Genomic DNA, 19,268 nt, shown 5'->3' on the forward strand with positions numbered 1-19,268 from the left:
GTTCATAATGTTCTCTTGTAACTCTTTTTTATTACAGAAATAGATATATAGAAAAGGTCAGTAGAAATGTTCCCATTTTCTTTTATGATTGTATTCATTTGTTTCTTTTCTCTTTTTTTTTCCTTAGTCAGTCTTGCTAAAGGTTGGTCAGTTTTGTTGATTTTTTTCAAAGAACCAATTTTGGACTTTGTTGATTCTATAATTTTCTACTTTGTATTTTGTTTGTATCCATTCTAATTTTTATTAGTTATTTATTCTGTTAGCTGTGAGTTTAGTTGGCTCTTCTTTTTTATTTTTTTAAGGTGGACGGCTAAGTTATTGCGATACATCTTGTTTTTTTGATGTGGGCATTTACAGCTATAGAATTTCCTCTGAGCATTGCTTTTGCTGCAATTTATAAGTATTGGTATGTTGTATATTCAGCTAGTTTTTTAAATATACATCTCTAAGTTTTCACTTATCTACCTTGTGATTTCTCCTTTGACCATTGCTTGTTTGAGTGTGTTGTTTAATTTCCACATATTTGTGAATTTTCTAGCTTTCCTTTTGTTATTGATTGCTAGTTTCATTTCATTGTGGTAAGAAAAAATACTTTTTATGATCTCAGTAGTTTAAAATTTATTAAGACATTTTCTGGCCTAACATATGATCTATCCAGGAACATGTACTATGTGCACTCGAGAAAATGTATATTCTGCTTTTGTTAGATGGGTAGCGTGTTCTATTACTATGTATGTCTGTTAGCTCTAATTAGATTATGGTGATGTTCAAAGCCTCCATTTTGTTATTAATATAGCCATGCCTGCTTTTTAATGCTTGCCATTTGCATGATATGTCTCTTTCGATTCTCTTTCTTTTACGCCATCACTTTATATATATAGTACGTTTCTTGCACACAGAATGTAATTGAAACTTACTTTTCCAAAACCTACTTTCATAGCATCTGTCTTGTACATGGAGCATTTAGTCCATGTTTATTTGAATATTTATTGCTATGATTGGTTTATGTTTACAGTCCTGCTATTTGTTTTCTTTTCATCCCATTTGTTTTTTATTCTTTATTTCTGCATGTTTAGTAATTCATTTTTCTTAATTTATTGGCTTTTTAGAGAAATCTTTTAATATTTTCTGTGAGTTTTAGGGATTACATTTTTTATTCTTGTATGGTCTATTTAGAATGAATATCGTTAATCCCATTCAGAAATTTGTTTGTTTCACTTTTCAGTTCTAGAAGGTTCATGTTTTCTTCAGTTGTTGTTTCTCTGCTGTTATTCTCCATTTATTTATTATATCTATCTTTTCTTTGAAATCCTTGAACATATTTATAATAGCTATGTTAAAGTCCTCTGCTAATCCCAGTATTTGGGATATCTTGGCTTCTGTTGATTTTGAATACTTTTTTTTTTCTTAATTAAGGGTTTCATTTTCCTGCTTTTTCACACATCTGGTAGATTTTTATTATGCTCTGTATGCTATGAATGAAACATTATAGGGAGCCTGGTCAATATTGTCTCCCTTTAAAGGGTGTTGTATTTAGTTCTGCTAAGAAGTTAAATTATCAGATTTACTTGATGTGCATTTAGTCTTTGTTAGAGCTGGTTTATTCCAGCTTTATTTTTACTTCTCAGGTAATGAACTTCCTGAGGTTCAGGTGAATACCTGAAATTCTCAGCTGCATTTTTCTACTCTGGCTATTTTGAAATGCAGTATTTTCCAGCCCTACCCAACCTTTGGTATTCATCTCCCAGACCTGTGGCTACTTCTCTTTGCTGAGCCTCACAAAGTCTTGTCCTGTGCTTGGACAGCCAAGGATCCTTGGGAAATCTCATTCAGACTTCGGGGCCCTTCTTTTGTGTAGATTTCTTCTCTCCAGTATGTTGACCTGTTTCAGGGTCCTCATCTTTGCTTTCTGCCTTTTCAGCTCAGTGATCCTGCTGTGTATTAGGTGGGCTTCATTTTCCTCAAACATACCTAGAACATGACCCAAGGCGGAAAGCTGGAGTGGACTTGAGGTTCACTACCTGTTTCCTTCCACACACCATTTTAAAGCAGCTTACATGTGTGAAACTTTATGTTGGGTTCTGCGAGGGATCCAAATAGGCAAATGACAGCAAGCTTACAATTTAGCCAAAGAGAAAATGTCTATATGTTTTGCGGAATTCGGAGTATTTTCCTTGACTTCCAAAATTTGGGGCCACTAGCTAATTTGTAAGAAGGATTTCCAGATCCATTTTTCTTCTAGATTTTTTTCAGACCCATATTTCAAAATCTAAATGAAAAGTAGGAAGGAAGCAAGGAGGGCATCACATACCAGAAAGACTTATACCCCAAAGTGGATGATTAGCACATTATGAAATAATAACAGTATTATTCTCAGAGGCCTGCCATATGAAATTTCTTCTCATTTGTTTTTTTAATGGTATGTGCCTGAAATTTCTCTTTCATGATCTTGGAAGCAAAATAAGAACCAGAGTAGCTAATGAGAGAGTTTTCCTGCTTCAGCCCAGAAAAATGTTGCTTCTCTCCTAGACCCTTTGATCTGGTTCTTACTGCCAACCTTCATTCCTCCAGATCTGTTTATTGAACACTGGGTCTGTTGAAGAGACTTTGCTTGAATATGAGGATAGAGAGATAAAAGACTCAACCAATGCCTTCAAAACACCTACAATCCAGACACTTAAATAAATGCAATAAAGTATGGTTAAGGTCTTAGATAGAGGACAGTCATGGAAACACATACAATAGATGTTTAATCAATGCTGCGGAGAGGGAAGATGCCAAGGAAGGCTTCCTAGAGGTGGTGACATCTAAGTTGAGTTTCAAAGTGGGGGTGAGGGTGAAGGAACTGGGAAGAGGTAAAACATACCTTGGAGAGCTGCACCTACAAAAACATGGGAGTCTAGAGAGTCTTAGAACTTCAAGTGGGGTTCAATGTGCCTGGGACTTGGATTACAGGCAGAGACCATAGGGCAGGTTAGAGAACAGGTACCCAGGGTTAGATGAAGCAGAGACTTTTGATAACCATCAAGCAGGCCTGCCATCCCACTGCTATGAACCATTTCCTTTTTTGAATTTTATTTTATTTTTTAGCTCTAGAGCAATACACATTTATGGTAGGAAATGAAAAAATATATAGATGGGTAAAATGAAGCAAATTATATGACCCACAATCCTGCCATAAAACTTATTTTAACAAGTTATAAATCCCTCCAGATCAAAATGCTACCAAACCCTACTAGCTGTTTTATAACCCTTTTTTATTCAGCTAGTATTTTAGGAACATTTTTACATGTTGATAGATATTCTTTTCAATTATTTATAATGCCTGAATAATGGGATTTCTTTAGTTATACTATCATGTATTAAAACATTCATACATTATAAATATATTTGAATATTATACATTTCAATTATTTTCAATGTTTGACTATTAAAAATTGTATTTAGAAAAATGTTCTTGGCCATACAGTTAATGACTTCACTGAGTACTTGTCAATAACTTAATTAAATCCCAGTCTAAAGACAGCAAGCCTGTAAGATTAACATACCTGGAATAATTAGAAAGCATTGCAAGACCGTATGTAACCATCTCCCTATTAATCATCCTTAGTTGTTGCAACATCCTCAATAGTGACTTTCCCACACTCTGACTCATAATATTTAATCTGTCAAATCTACCATCTGCAAAGGGAGTAAACTGTCTCATGAAGGGGCGGTGCAGCTGGTTCAATTCAGTTTAACAGACAATGGGAGCCTCCCTGTGCCAGGGAGGGAGGGAGGGAACTCCACAGGGAGCTCAGTTTAGGGAGGGATGCGCCTTATTATCTGCAGTAAATGATGTGAGAGAAGAATGTGTGAGACTCTTGTGCCCAGAGGAGGGATGCAGCATAGTGTGGGGGGCCATGGGGTTGCAGCGATTTCTTAGAGAAGGTGCCATGCCTGGGCTGACCACCAAGTTGGCATGCTGTAAAAAGCAATCCAATAAGATTCAACAGGATTTTGGCATGAGGCAAGTAGTTAATCCAAATGATATCTAAAATGCTTTCTAATACTGCAAATTTATCCCTCTGTAAAATAATCAACCACCTAAAAGACATTCTCACTTGCACTATGTCATTTAATCCTCACAGTGTTCCTATGGGACAATAGATGTCATTCCCACTTGTACGGTGCAGTAAGTGAGGCTCACACTGGTCATAGTTAGGGGAGTAGGGAATCTAAGCCTAAGTCTCTTCTCCACACCCCAAGTTTTGTCAGGAAGAATTTGTACGTAGAGGAAACAACCCCTGCTAAGGAGTTCAGCGTCTACCTACAAATTCTTCCTTTTGGTTTGCTCATCCTTTAGAGAGAAAAGGGATAAGAAAGGATAAGCCTTCATGGAGACCCTACTGGTGCAACTCTGAATTAGAAGTTTTACATAAATTATCTCATTCAATCCTCACAACAGTCCTGTGAGGCACAGGAAAGTTGAGTTTACCTGCCCAGATTAAGAAATGTGGCCTCAAGAATGATGAAGGCCAGGTGCAGTGGCTCATGCCTGTAATCTCAGTGCTTTGGGAGGCTGAGGTGGAAAGCTGAGGATCGCTTGAGCCCAGCAGTCCAAGACCAGCCAGGGCAACACAGCAATTTTTGTCTCTACTGAAAAATTAAAAAATTAACCAGATGTGGTGGCATGCGCCTGTAGTCCCAGTTACCCGGGAGGCTGAAGTGGGAGGATTGCTTGAGCCTGGGAGGTAGAAGCTACAGTGAGCTGTGATCACACCACTGCCCTCCAGCCGGGGTAACAGAGTGAGACCCTGTCTTAAAACAAACAAACAAAAAAGAGTGAGGGAGCAGGAACTTTATCTGCCATCAGAGACCATATGTGTCTTTCCTTATGGCCTAGGTCATTTATCATGTCCTTGCTAAGCCTCTCCCTCTGAGCCTTGTTAAAGTCTTCAAGGTTAGAAGAGTAGTCTATAATAAAAAATTCCATTGTGTGACTTCAGCTACCTGCAAACCTGACTGAGATTAATAAATTCTTCATTTGCTTTCACTCTTGCACTCCCTGTTCAGCGCTTATGCTACAGAAAGTGCCTAGTAGATTTAGGACGCGACTGTTCATAGGCCTCACATGGGGTCAAATTAGGAAAGTCCCCTGGTTTTGGGTCTCAAGAGGTTATCTGCTGCGTGCTAGCCTGGACTGCTCGATGGATTTTATGTTTAACTGTTGTGTTTATTTGTTTTTTTCTGAGACAGTATCTTTCTCTGTCACCTGGGCTGGAGTTCAGTGGCGCGAGCATGGCTCACTGCAGCCTCGATCTCCTGGGCTCAAGTGATCCACCTGCCTCAGCCTCCCTTGTAGCCGGGACTGCAGGCACACACCACCATGCCTGGTTAAGTTTTTGATTTTTTGGTAGACATGGGGGATCTCAATATGTTGTGCAGGCTAGTTGTGAACTCCTGGTCTCAAGGGATCCTCCCAGTGTGCTGGGATTTCAGCCTCCCAAAGTGCTGGGATTGCAGGCATGAGCCATTGTGCCCAGCCTCTGTTTAACTGTTAACATCTTGAGGTTTCCTTTTAATAAAGAAGAAAGGGCTGGGGAGGTACGATGAGGAAGATGGAGAAGGGTGGGAGACATCACAAAACTAGCAGAAGTGTGGCATGATTAAGTCTCTGGTTTCTTAGATTACATAAGCAAGTGCCGCTATTCTTTGGATCAATATTTGATTCTCCATTTCCTTCTTGGAATATAGATAGCTGCTTCAGGTCGTAAAAAAATACATTCAGTGAAATGAAACAGTAGATGTTCACTAAAAAACTAAAAAGAAAAGTTAGCCATAAGATATCTTATTCCACTGAAATGTTTGGCTGAACCCATAAGAATGTTGATGAGGCATTCTTGGATGCCTGTGCTGAAATGAACCACGAGAGGAATATTTAGAATATGTTGAAAAGGCTATTTGGCTTAACGAACAAAGGAGTTTCTGCAGGACCAGGGAGTGGAATGAAAATTGGCATGATCATTTTGGAGAATATACGGAGCCAAACAGATAATCAGAATGGAGTTTTCAAAGAGGACATGTTAGGGAATAAAGGCTGATAAATAACACTTGTATTTGTAGGAAAATTGGGAGAGTAAATCAAGGAATTCAAAGGGAAAAAGAAACTCACTTCAAGTAGGGGAGAAAAGAACCCTATAATTTTCACTATTCTTTGTAAGTAAAAAGAAAACAAATGAAAATAAGATATCAGACGTTAGTAGGAATTTACGGGAGTATAAAGATGGTTTTATGGACGCAAAGCCCTTTTCATTGCCGTGCGAAACTCCTGGCTGCATGCTAACTATGGACATCTGATCTCCTCACAGCTGTATTCTGCTGTTTTTTGCTCTTGGCTTGTACCTTGCACCCTGGGTCTGTGGGAAACCAGCACTGTCCCAGAGTTCTGGAGGGTAGGCCAAGGTTAGATACTGGAGCGGGTTATTTAATTTGTTGTGCTGATTCTTCTTAGGGAAGAATGAAGATTGCTTGTTAGAATTGTAGCTCTGAGAGATGACTATGAAATATTAAATTGACTCCAACAGCCTGAGTCATTTTGAAAACTCTCAAGCTCAGGATAAAATATATAATCCTATTTAGAAATTCCTGATGTGATCACCGATGTGGCGTTGGTTCTTTTCACAAAACCTGTAAATTAAAAAGTACGTAATCCAAAGTCAATTAAATAGTAAGATATTATAACAAATTCTTTTATTTCATTAGCTTTTCAAACTGTGGATAACTACACCCTCAACCCAAGGATTTTACGTTTTTTCCACTGACTGCTAAAAACCAATGGAAGTAACTCTAGTCCTGGTAGCAACTTACTGTGGGGTGACCTACCTTTGAAATAATTTACTGGTTCTAGCTGATTTTTACATTGTTAGTCATTAAGTTAGGCTTGATGAGAAACATATGTAAATTGAGTTGGGGATTCAAATATTATATTGCATTTCTCCTCACAACTAGAGATAAATTTGCCATCATTTTTCTCTTCATAGGCTCATGCCAAAATCTGGCATCTCTACAATACTTCTTTCCGTCCCACTCAGGGAGGCCAGGTGTCCATTGCCCTAAGCTCTCACTGGATCATTCCTCAAAGAATGACTGACCATAATATCAAAGAATGTCAAAAATCTCTGGACTTTGTACTAGGCTGGTTTGCCAAACCCATATTTATTGATGGTGACTATCCCGAGAGCATGAAGAATAACCTTTTGTCTCTTCTGCCTAATTTTACTGAATCTGAGAAAAAATTCATCAATGGAACTGCTGACTTTTTTGCTCTTTCCTTTGGACCGACCTTGAGTTATCAACTTTTGGATCCTCACATGAAGTTCCGCCAATTGGAATCTCCCAGTCTGAGGGAACTGCTTTCCTGGATTGATCTTGAATATAATCATCCTCAAATATTTATTGTGGAAAATGGCTGGTTTGTCTCAGGGACCACCAAGAGAGATGATGCCAAATATATGTATTACCTCAAAAAGTTCATCATGGAAACCTTGAAAGGTATGATTGTGGGTAAAGTTCTCATTTCCTGCCAAAATCTTCTGGAAAAAAATCTCTAAGATTATCTAACATAAACGATGTGAATTTATATTTTTAAATCCTAATGAAGACATGCATTTTGGCAATAGTAGGAATGCATTCATGTAACACCTTTCTCATTTGGAATCTTGAGGAACTTGAATTAATTTTTAAACACCCACTTATAAATGAGAAACTGGGTTATAATATTTGTAATTACTTAACTTTCAGACTTACTAATCTAGATTTTTAGATTAAAGCGAACATAAAATAAATCCCAGGATATGTAGCTCTCTGCGCATATTTTCCAGTTCTTGTTATTTTGGTTGAATAAAACACTCTTTAAAGAAAAAGGAATGTCCATGTTTCCTAAAGAAAATAGCATAAATAGATCATGCGTTTAAAGCCTTTGTTTATTTATGGCATCAGGCACAATGCTGGGTGTCTAGGATAGAAAGTGGTACAAGACATCTTTCCAAGGTTGTAGAACATCTATTATATATAAGGAACTATTCTGTCAAGAGGCTCAGGAATCCAAAAAGCATATTGGAGGTAAACCTATTTTGAGGGCATTTATTTGTAGAGTTATATGGGTTTGATTAGAGTCTTTTGTTAAGAAGAAAAATCATTGATTTACCAAACAAGAAGCCTTACCTTTTATTTATTTAAGGAGAACGCTCAGATGCTCTTGAATCATGATGCAAGTGCCCAGCAAAGGGTCATGTTGCTCTTGTCCCCTCTTCCCTTTGCAGCCATCAAGCTGGATGGGGTGGATGTCATCGGGTACACTGCATGGTCACTCATGGATGGTTTTGAGTGGCACAGAGGTTACAGCATCAGGCGTGGACTCTTCTATGTCGATTTTCTAAGCCACAACAAGACGTTGTTGCCAAAGTCTTCAGCCTTGTTCTACCAAAAGCTGATAGAGAAAAATGGCTTTCCTCCTTTACCTGAGGATCAGCCCCTAGAAGGGACATTTCCCTGTGACTTTGCTTGGGGAATTGTTGACAACTACATTCAAGTAAGTCAGCTGACAAAACCAATCAGCAGTCTCACCAAGCTCTATCTCTAGTAAGTAGTGCTTCCTTCCTAGGCTGATTGTCATGGCACATTGTCCACTTTTTGAGCCAAAAGCGATTCCTTATGAGCACACTAGGGGCACAGTTTGGAATGCTGCACCCTTCTCTCCAAAAGTCTTCCAGTCTTCACCTTGTTTAAGTTAGATCCAAAGGGAAATCAATTTAAAACGTATGAATGTTTAAGATCTGATTAAGACAGTAAAAAGATAAAACACTGTTTTTTTATACTGTGGTTTTTGATCCTTTTTAAAATAGTTGAATTTTTTCATGAACAGACTCTAACGCAGAACTCCAAAGTCTCCGAATTTCAGTGGTGCTGCTGAAACTGAGGCAGGAACATTAGGGAGAGTCCTCCAGAGGCACAACTGTAGACCCCACACATGTGCAGAAATACCCCCCAAAACGAAACCCTGGATCCAATGATTCACTGGTCAGAATGTCTTTTTTAGCAAAAGTCATTGAAATGGTATGAAATTTCTTCAAAATGATCCACCAATATGTATCGAGCATCTACTCCTGTCGTAAGCCCTTAATATTCTTTTAAATGTCCCAAATTTTGAAGGGACATGTTTTCCAGCATTTGATTGGATACGCTAGTAAGCACTTATTGGATGTCTAGTGTGTCCAAAGCCTTGTGTTAGTTGCTGGGGTCTCTTGGTTAAGGGGGGTGCAGTAGAGGGTACACTGAGAAGTGTAAGGGCAACCTTTGCTTTCAAAGGAGCGAAGGAGTCCAATGAGAGAAAACGATGCATGCACAAATGGTGCGATGGAGTGAACGGGGCATGGTGGTAAGTAACCGGGGCAGGGCTGGGGGATTGCTGCTGATAGAGTCCCAAGTGTGAAAATGGCCCTCAAAACAGAGACGGAGTTCAGTGTCCATAGGCAAGCAGTTGGCTTTGGCATGTTGGGTTATGGTAGCCAGTTCATTGGTTCTGCAAATCACAGCTTGAAAGGAAACACTTGGAAGAATGTGAAATGGGTTGCTGTTTTCTTGTAAATGTCAAATTGAAATCTTTTATTTGTAAGGAAATAAATTAACATTATCCTTAAAACATTTTTTGCTGGCTGGGATTCTTCTTTTTTAGACCATCCAGTTCATTTTACAGACAGTATCCGACCTAAACCCTCACCTTCCATTTAAAAGATGACTGGATATGTCGTCTTTTATGCTAGGATATGTGAGCCCAGGAGAAAGGCTTCTGAGCTCCCTCCTGCTCAGTTATGATTTTCCGCCCTGCTCCATCTCTCTCCTCCCCCAGCCTCCTGCTATTTGGAATCTTCTTCTCCTACTTTCCCTCCTCAGAGTGGATTCCACTGTGGGGTTCAGAGAGGATCTGAGCTGGGAGAAGTGAGGCTTGTGAGGAAGAATGGGAGGAGGAGAAAGGGAAGAAGGCCTCCGCAGCCCTCCTTCCTCCTCCTCTTTACTGGGGTTGGGGATAGGTTGATGGTCCCTGGTCCTTGTTGTATCTCTTGACCTTCTGCCTGCTCCCTGCTGAGCACTGTGCCCTGTCGTTGAAGGGCTGATGCTCCACACAGATCTCTGATAGCAGCCTGAGCCTGCAGGTTCAGTCCTTTGTATGTGGCACAATCTCCCAACCAGCATTGCTGTGCAGACTGTGGGAACCAATGCAGAACAAGAGTGGGGGTCTCGGCGGGAGCCCTACTTCTGCTCTGTTCCTCATCCAGGGGCTGTGTGCTGGCTTTGGGAATTGGTAAGTAGTGAGAAAGTCTTAAGGGCACATCCTACTTCCTTGAAGGAGAAGAGAAACTGCTGGTCAGAGCAATAAACATAGCAGTGGAGATGGGAGAGAATTCCTTTTTCTACAACACTCTAGAAGCTATTGTTTTAGAATCTGACCACTAATTGGCCCCAGAGGTCTCTCTCTGTCAGGGCGCACTGTCCTTTTTCCTCATCAGCTTGGGGACCACACCCCTCCTCCTGGCAGGGTCCGCTCCTGTGCAGAACCCAACAAACACAGAATTAAGTCACTCTCAAATCCACAGCAGATGGGAACTTCTCTGGAAGCTGTCTGGCGGGGAAAGGCTGCAACTGCTATTTTCTTCGGGTTTTCATCTCAGACTTTGTATTATATTGACAGTGCCCTTCTCAAGCTAACTTCCTAACTGACACAGTCAAAGTAAGTCCTTTGTATGTTGGTTCTGAGGTGTGTGTGTTTTCACCTGCAAGCAGTACTCTACAGCTTTAAGACATTAAAGTCCTGAGAAGTGATTTTTAAACCACTGAACTTCATCTTTTCCCTCCTGGCTAGTATTTCAAACTCTTAGTGTTTGAGGCATGCATTTCACCTGAACAACTTGAAAAATAATATCCTAAGAAGCACACAAACTGTCTGAAGCCTGACCTGAGGCTCATTCACATAGATTTTCACTTTACTTGGACCCATTTTCTCAGCCGAGAGGTTTGTTTTCCCATAATCACAGATGCTCATAGTTAACATAAATATAGAACTCACTATGGAGGACATAGAGTCTCTTTAACATGGCTGCTGTTAGGAGAAAGTTTCTCCCATAACATTCTAAATACATTCTTTAATATCCGTTCCTTCTGAAAGGTCCAACTCCACTATTTTGTTTTTTAGTAAAATCTAAGTTAACAAATTAATGGAGATAATGGTAGAATTTTGCCTCAAATGTCCTATATTTTCAAAAGATATTTTTTCCCCAGAAAGGATACCCTAGTCTTTCATTTTTGTTCTCAGATGGACTGAATAAAAGCTGTTATTTTGGAACAATCATGGTAGAAAAGTTAATGAACTTAGTCAACTCAGAGCGCTATAAAAATAATCAAAAAAATTCCTTCAAACTCTGGACACTTCAAAAAAGCATGCAAATAGTCTCTCCTTGGAAGCTGAGGAAACATGATTTGTGGGGTGCATCACAGTGGAAAAATACTTCTGACAGTATTCCCACAGCATTAGGGGAAGTGCATGCGTGGGTGTTCTGCAAGGGACAGTTCTCCAGAAAAGGCAATTTCCCTTTGACATGCTGTTTTTAATGACTTTTCTCTGTAAACACACTTACTTCTCCAGAGAAACAGCAGTGCATTTGCAACAGTCCTGTAAAATGCAGCAAAATCTCTGCTACAGTTTCTGACCTCTGCTTTTATACAGAGCATGAGACCAAGGAACCTGTTCTAACGGGATTATTTCAGAGGGAAACACGGGCTTAGGGTGCAGATCTTCCATCTGGATTTTTCAGTTTGCCTTCCTTCCACAGCTGACATGCAAAGGAATGATTTTGTGATTTTAATTTTATAATTTGTCCACTTTTCCTAAATACATATTTTTATTTGGCAGGCTTTTTATAGCATATGATTGAGAACTATAGTTGTCATCATTGTTACAGAAGAATAATTTAGAAAAATTTTTAAACTATGTTAAAAAATTTCACTAGGGGTAGAAGACAATATTGTTCTTTGCTTCCAAAAGTAACTTCCTTTTTTTTTTTTTTTTTTAGACAAACTCTTGCTCTTGTTGCCCAGGCTGGAGTGCAGTGGCGCGATCTTGGCTCATGGCAACCTCCACCTCCCGGGTTCAAGTGATTCTCCTGCCTCAGCCTCCTGAGTAGCTGGGATTATAGGTGTGCACCACTATGCCCAGCTAATTTTTATATTTTTAGTAGAGACAGAGTTTCACCATATTGGTCAGGCTGGTCTCAAACTCCTGACCTTGTGATCTGCCCTCCTCAGCCTCCCAAAGTGCTGGGATTACAGGCGTGAGCAACCGTGCCCAGCTTCTCTCTTGTATTACGACCATTAGTCAGATTGAATTTGTTAAATTCTGTCACTGACCTCAAAGCCAACAAAAAGCAAGAGTTATGTCTATTTAGCATCATCTCCTCTACCTTTAGCAAACCTCAATTTAGGGTATAGTTTTAAGCACAATTTAATTATAAATATCTTTTCATATTTTTAGTTAACTTACGCAGTTTTTATTTATTTATTTATTTATTTATTTTTGAGACAAGGTCTTGCTCCATCACTGAGGCTGATGTCGTTTGTGATTATGACTCACTGCAGCCTTGACCTCCCAGGCTTAGGTGCTCCTCCCACCGCAACCTCCTGGGCGACTGGGACTACAGGCCCATGCCACCACGCCTGGCTAAGATGGGGTTTTGACATGTTGCCCTATCTGGCCTCAAACTCCTATCCTCAAATGATCCTCCTGCCTGGGCCTCCCAAAGTGCTGAGATTATAGGCATGAGCCACCACACCTGGCCAACTCACTCACATTTTAAGGTTTTTCTTTTTTTTTTTTTTAATTTGAAAGTCTCATACCATTAGTGACTTCTTACATTAAAAGAAAAACACCCAAATATACTCTGCTTGCATATTACTGACCAGCAGTATGCAAAACTCATTAGCATTTATCATCTGAAGTGACCCAATCCAGACTTTTGGGGGTAACATCAAAGAAACAGTTCAAGATTTGTAACTACGGGTAAAGTGAGTGTCATATCAGAAAGTGGGATACTGTCTTTCCCAGGAGCTGACAATTTATGAAAAATAGTTTACATTCTCAGCTAGAAAGGCTTCTGTTTTTGCTCATATTCCTGGCTAGTTTTGCTGAAATAATTGCATTGAATTACTTCCTCAGGATCGTCCAGGTGATGCTAACATTTACTCTGCCCTTCACAGGTAGATACCACTCTGTCTCAGTTTACCGACCTGAATGTGTACCTGTGGGATGTCCACCACAGCAAAAGGCTTATTAAAGTGGACGGGGCTGTGACCAAGAAGAGGAAATCGTATTGTGTTGACTTTGCTGCCATCCGGCCCCAGATCGCTTTACTGCAGGAAATGCACGTCACCCATTTTCGCTTCTCCTTGGACTGGGCCCTGATCCTGCCTCTGGGTAACCAGTCGCAGGTGAACCACACCATCCTGCACTACTATCGCTGCATGGTCAGCGAGCTAGTCCGTGCCAACATCACCCCGGTGGTGGCCCTGTGGCAGCCTGCGGTCCCAAACCAAGGACTTCCGCGCCCCCTGGCCAAGCAGGGTGCCTGGGAGAACCCCTACACTGCCCTGGCCTTTGCGGAATATTCCCGACTGTGCTTTCAAGAGCTTGGCCGGCATGTCAAGCTTTGGATAACGATGAATGAGCCACAGACAAGAGACATGACGTTCAGTGCCGGCCACAACCTTCTGAAGGCCCATGCCCTGGCTTGGCATATGTACGATGAAAAGTTTAGGCACGCTCAGAATGGGAAAATATCCATAGCCTTGCAGGCTGATTGGCTAGAACCTGCCTGCCCTTTCTCCCAAAAGGACAAAGAAGCGACCGAGAGAGTTTTGGAATTTGACATTGGCTGGCTGGCTGAGCCCATTTTTGGCTCTGGAGACTATCCCTGGGTGATGAGGGACTGGCTGAACCAAAGAAACAATTTTCATCTTCCATATTTCACTGAAGATGAAAAAAAGCTAATCCAGGGTACCTTTGACTTTTTGGCTTTAAGCCATTATACCACCATCCTTGTAGACTCGGGAAAGGAAGATCCAACAAAATATAGCAGTTACCTAGAAGTGCAAGAGATGACCGACACCACGTGGCTCAACTCCCCCAGTCAGGTGGCGGTAGTGCCCTGGGGGTTGCGCAAAGTGCTGAACTGGCTGAAGCTGAAGTACGGAGACATCCCCATGTACATAATATCCAACGGAATCGACGACGGGCTGTACGCTGAGCACGACCAGCTGAGGGTGTATTACATGCAGAATTACATAAACGAAGCTCTCAAAGGTAAGGAGCTCCAGCCGCGGCAATCTCTTGAAGGTTATGTCAACAGAGGGCATGACACTTGATTAAATCTCCAACATCAACACACACTGTCACCATCGTTGGAATGGAGGGCTACCCATGTTGTGCCTCACTGAAACAGTCCAAGAGATACCTAGCATTTTCCCAAGGATAAAGGAGTGTAGCTAAAAGTGGAAGACCAGAAATCCTTATCTCCTACTCTGGATCTATGCAAGCATAGATTCTCTTGTCTTCTGTCTCAGCTGGCCCCACAGTAGTCTTAACTGGTTCATGTACATAAAGCAGTATGTAAGATTTAACCCCACCAGGCACTGTGGTCACACCTGAAATCCCAGCATTTTGGGAGGCCAAGGTGGGAGGATTGCTTGAGCCTAGGAGTTTGAGAACAGCCTGGGTAACACAGTGAGACCTTGGCTCTATTAAACATCACAAAAATTATTTGAGTATGGTGACAGTGCCTGCAATTCCAGCTGCTTGAAAGGCTGAGGCAGGAGGATTGCTTGAGCTTGGGAGGTCCAGCTGCAGCGAGCCATGATCACCTCACTGCACTCCTGACTGGGTGACAGAGCAAAACCCTATTTCCAAAAAAAAAAAATCCCGAGCATGGTGGCTGATGCTTGTAATTCCAGCACTTTGGGAGGCTGAGGCAGGCGGATCAGTTGAGGTCAGGAGTTCGAGACCAGCCTGGCCAACATGGTGAAACCCCATCTGTACTAAAAAGACAAAAATTAGCCAGGTGTAGTGGCGCATACCTGTAATCCCAGCTACTCATGAGGCTGAGGCAGTAGAATCCCTTGAACTCAGGAGGTGGAGGTTGCAGTGAGCCAAGATTGTGCCATTGCACTCTAGCCTGGGTGACAGAGCAAGACTCCATCTCAAAAAAAAATAAATAAAATAAAAGATTTAACCCAAGTACATCATAGTAGGTTGAAATATGTAAAACACCCAGTTAGCAGCTAGGTCCAGTTTTATTCTCTCTATGCAGTAAAGTAATTACTGTGACACAGGTTTTGCAAAAGAGAAAAGATTTATTTGCAAGGGCACCAAGCGAGGGGGTGGGAGAATAACTTCCAAGCCCGCCTTTCTGAAGACAAGGCTTAGGAATATATATGGTTCAGGCAATGGGTGTCTAAGGCGTGGTGGAGAGTGATTGGCAGTTGGGAAAAATGAAGTAAGAAGTTGGACACGTACAGAAAATGCTGGTGTTAGCATGATCAGAGGATAGAGTTCTGGGCCCCTGATGTCAAAAGACCACCTCTCAGGCACTTGTGCAGGCCCACTGGAAGGGTCAGTGGTCTTAACTAGTCTGAACTGGACAAGAGCTGCCCCAAGTTCCTGGAAAACAACTGAAGTGACCATTGCCATGGTGACCTATGAATGTCATTTATGAAGTAGCCAGTGAAAGTTAAGTTTCAGCACACAGTGGGGCAACCTTCAGCTTCATGGAAAAAGGAAAAAAAAAAAAAAAAAGCCCAAAAAGCAAGTGACCAGAAGCACCCAGGACAGGCAGACCTGATCCAGTTAATCTCTGGGTTTCAATCCTGCCACATGCAGCTCAATATTTGTCTTGATAATTTGCCTATTTGGCTTTACGTAAAAGAAGGCTTTTCTGATGAAAAGAATTGAGTCTGAAGTTGTAGTAAATGGTATCGGAAACGTCCAGCAGGAAGGCTGCGTAAAAATGATGTGTCGTGTGCAAATATGTAGTAACTACACTCCTGTCCTTTGGTTTTTCCAGCCTACGTACTGGATGGTATCAATCTTTGCGGATATTTTGCTTACTCGTTTAATGATCGCACAGCTCCGAAGTTTGGCCTCTATCGTTATGCTGCAGATCAGTTTGAGCCCAAACCATCCATGAAACATTACCGGAAAATTATCGATAGCAATGGTTTCCCGGGCCTAGAAGCTCTGGAAAAATTTTGTCCGGAAGAATTCACCGTGTGTACTGAGTGCAGTTTTTTTCACACCCGCAAGTCTTTACTGGGTTTCATAGCTTTCCTATTTTTTGCTTTTATTATTTCTCTCTCCCTTATATTTTACTACTCGAAGAAAGGCAGAAGAAGTTACAAATAGTTCTGAGCATTTTCCTGTTCATTCCTTTTGAAATAATTATGCAGACACATCAGCTGTTAACCATTTGCACCTCTAAGTGTTGTGAAACTGTAAATTTCATACATCTGACTTCTAGAAAACGTTGTTATGGCTTATGACAGAGATTTTGAACTGGGCATAGGTGATTGTAAAATATTGAATAATGTGAATAGTGCCTGAACTTGTTCTTTTTTTGGGCGAATAAAAAACTGACAGGCACTATAATTTCTGTATCACATTCACAAAAGCATAACAAATAGGAACCACACTAATGTAACATTTGTACAGAAATTCGAACGACAGGATTAGGGATGTTTTCATCGGCACCCACTTCTAAATGTAATGTGTTTCTGGAAGTAAATTGCAAGAGTTCAAATAGAAAGTTATGTTCCAAGTAACAATTTCTCAACTGCTGTAATAATGCCTAGTGGCTTCCCCTTTGTCAAATCAAGTTTCCTTTGAAAAAGCAGATACACGAGGGATGACAGTGGGCCCTAGCCTGGAATGTTCCTTTCAAAAGCAGTGCTTCTATCAAATACTAGTATTAATTTATGGATCTGGTTAATTACATAGAGAGCAAATTATGAAAATGTATATTTTATATGATTTTTGAGGCCCTCTCTAAACCCTGGGCCCCTGACAGATTTGTCTCACTGGCACCTTGTTGAGGGCCTTGCCCACAGGCCACTTTTGATAAATGTCTGCAGAAAAATACGCATAAAATCCTGAGATATTGGGCTCTTCGGGAGGCATAAAGCAATTGTGAAATGCAGCATACTGCAGTGGCTCCAGGTGGAGGAAAGGAGGAAAAAGCGCTTATTATGTGCAGCTTTATGATTAATTTGATTATATACCATTTTTTAGTAGACCTTGGAATGAATGACATGATCTTTCCCTAGAGAATAAGGATGAAATAATCACTCATTCTATGAAGAGCGATGCTACTTTCTATTCTTTAGATGTCCTGTAACTTCTTTGAATTGATAGTTTTACAAATTCTTAATAGATTCAAAGCAATCTGGTCTGAATAACACTGGATTTGTTTTTGTGATCTCTGAGGTCCATTTTATGTTTTTGCCGCTACTTCTGTGGAAGTAGCTTTGAACTAGTTTTACTTTGAACTTTTACACTGAAACATGCTAGTGATTTCTAGAAAGGGCTAATTAGGTCTCATCCTTTAATGCCCCTTAAGTAAGTCTTGCTGATTTTCAGACAGCGAGTCTTTCTATTACACTGGAGTTGTTTTATAGATAAGTCAATATTGCATCAGGCAAGATAAACCAATGTCATAACAGGCATTACTAACCTCACTGACACAGGGTCATGGTGTTTAATAATATACTGTACTGTATAATATATCATCTTTAGAGGTGGTATGAATTTTTTCATGAAAGATAAGCTTTTGGTGACATTCCTTTTAAACTAGACTTACTAAAATTGGATGCTAGAGAATCAAGTTTATTATATGTATATATTTTTCTGATTATAAGAGTAATATATGTTCATTGTAAAAACTTTTAAAACAGAAACTATATGCAAAGAAAAAATAAAAATTATCTGTAATCTCAGAACCCAGAAATAATAGCCACTATTAACATTTCCTATGTATTTTATTTTACATAGATCATATTGTATAGTTAGTATCTTTATTAATTTTTATTATGAAACTTTCCTTTGTCATTATTAGTCATCAAAAGCATGATTTTTAATAGTTGTTGAGTATTCCACAATAAGAATGCATCACAACTAATTTAGCCATTCCCGTTTGTTAGTTTCTTACTAATTACTGTTGATGAATATTGTTTAAAAATAATTTTGTTGCTACAACATTTAATTTCCTTGAATGTAAAGACAAGTAATTCTGCTCTTTGATAAAGCATCATATTAATAATAAATCTGCCTGCAACTTCTTGCCTTCTTTCATAATCATATGAGTGGTTGCTAGCTAATTATCTTTTTAATTAAAAAAAACTTGAGTTGACTAAACCACATAAGATGTGATGGGAGCAGTGGAGAAATGGGTGTGGCTGGAAGGTGGTAGGGGCGGGAGGGCCTATGCTAGGCCACGCATGGAGCGGAGAGGATTTCAGAGGTGAGACAGCGAAATGCACAAGAGCTGAAAAGAACAAAACAAGTGGAAGCAGCGAAGAGAGGCGATCTCTGAGAACCATCCAGCTACCTTCTAATGCGCACCTCGTGCTGACTCTGAGTCGGGTACAGCCTCGCAGGTGGCTGGGGTGAACGAGAGGGGGGAGGGCGCCTCTAGGATCAGCCCCGGGACCGCGAGGCGAGGCGGCGGCGCTGGAGGCGCAGACTTCTTGGCCCCGTGGGGCGAAGCCACCCATCCCTCCTCCGCGTCTCGGAGAACCGCGTTCTTTCCACTCTAGTCTTCTCTGATGCTTTCCTCTCATGAATTCTGGTGTACAGATAATATAGAGACCATTCTCCAGAATGCCGACATCTCTTCTTCCATCATGGGCCAATTCTGCAGGGGCGCTTAAGTGGCCGACTTGTGGTTCCCCGAGGTCTCTGGGTTGTTTGCTATACATTGCATTGCTGGTGCAGTCCTTTAATCTCAGATGGACCTTTGTCCCCTGTTCATTTTGGCCTGGTTTGGAAGGACGGTTTTCCAGTTTCATTAGGGACACATTATTTTATCTTTGACTTCCACAGTCAATAATGAGAACCTAGCTGGGTCCTGTGGCTCATGCCTGTAATCCCCACACTTTGGGAGGCCAAGATGGGAGGATCACTTGAGGCCAGGAAT

The 19,268-nt window shown here is 40.7% G+C and overlaps 1 protein-coding gene across 1 annotated transcript in view; it reads left to right on the plus strand.

Moving 5' to 3' along the window:
- Positions 1 to 18,427, plus strand: part of KL (klotho) — a 46,739-nt gene extending 28,312 nt beyond the window's left edge. Inside the window, exons 2-5 of the mRNA XM_017537950.2 lie at positions 7,023 to 7,533; positions 8,304 to 8,572; positions 13,288 to 14,389; positions 16,146 to 18,427. Of these exons, the coding sequence (XP_017393439.1) occupies positions 7,023 to 7,533; positions 8,304 to 8,572; positions 13,288 to 14,389; positions 16,146 to 16,483 (2,220 nt within the window). The 3' untranslated portion in view covers positions 16,484 to 18,427. The remainder of the gene's footprint in view (positions 1 to 7,022; positions 7,534 to 8,303; positions 8,573 to 13,287; positions 14,390 to 16,145) is intronic.
- The last annotated feature ends 841 nt before the right edge of the window (positions 18,428 to 19,268 follow it).

The sequence above is a fragment of the Cebus imitator genome, unplaced genomic scaffold (assembly GCF_001604975.1).
Source record: "Cebus imitator isolate Cc_AM_T3 unplaced genomic scaffold, Cebus_imitator-1.0 Scaffold108, whole genome shotgun sequence".
Lineage (NCBI taxonomy): Eukaryota > Metazoa > Chordata > Mammalia > Primates > Cebidae > Cebus > Cebus imitator.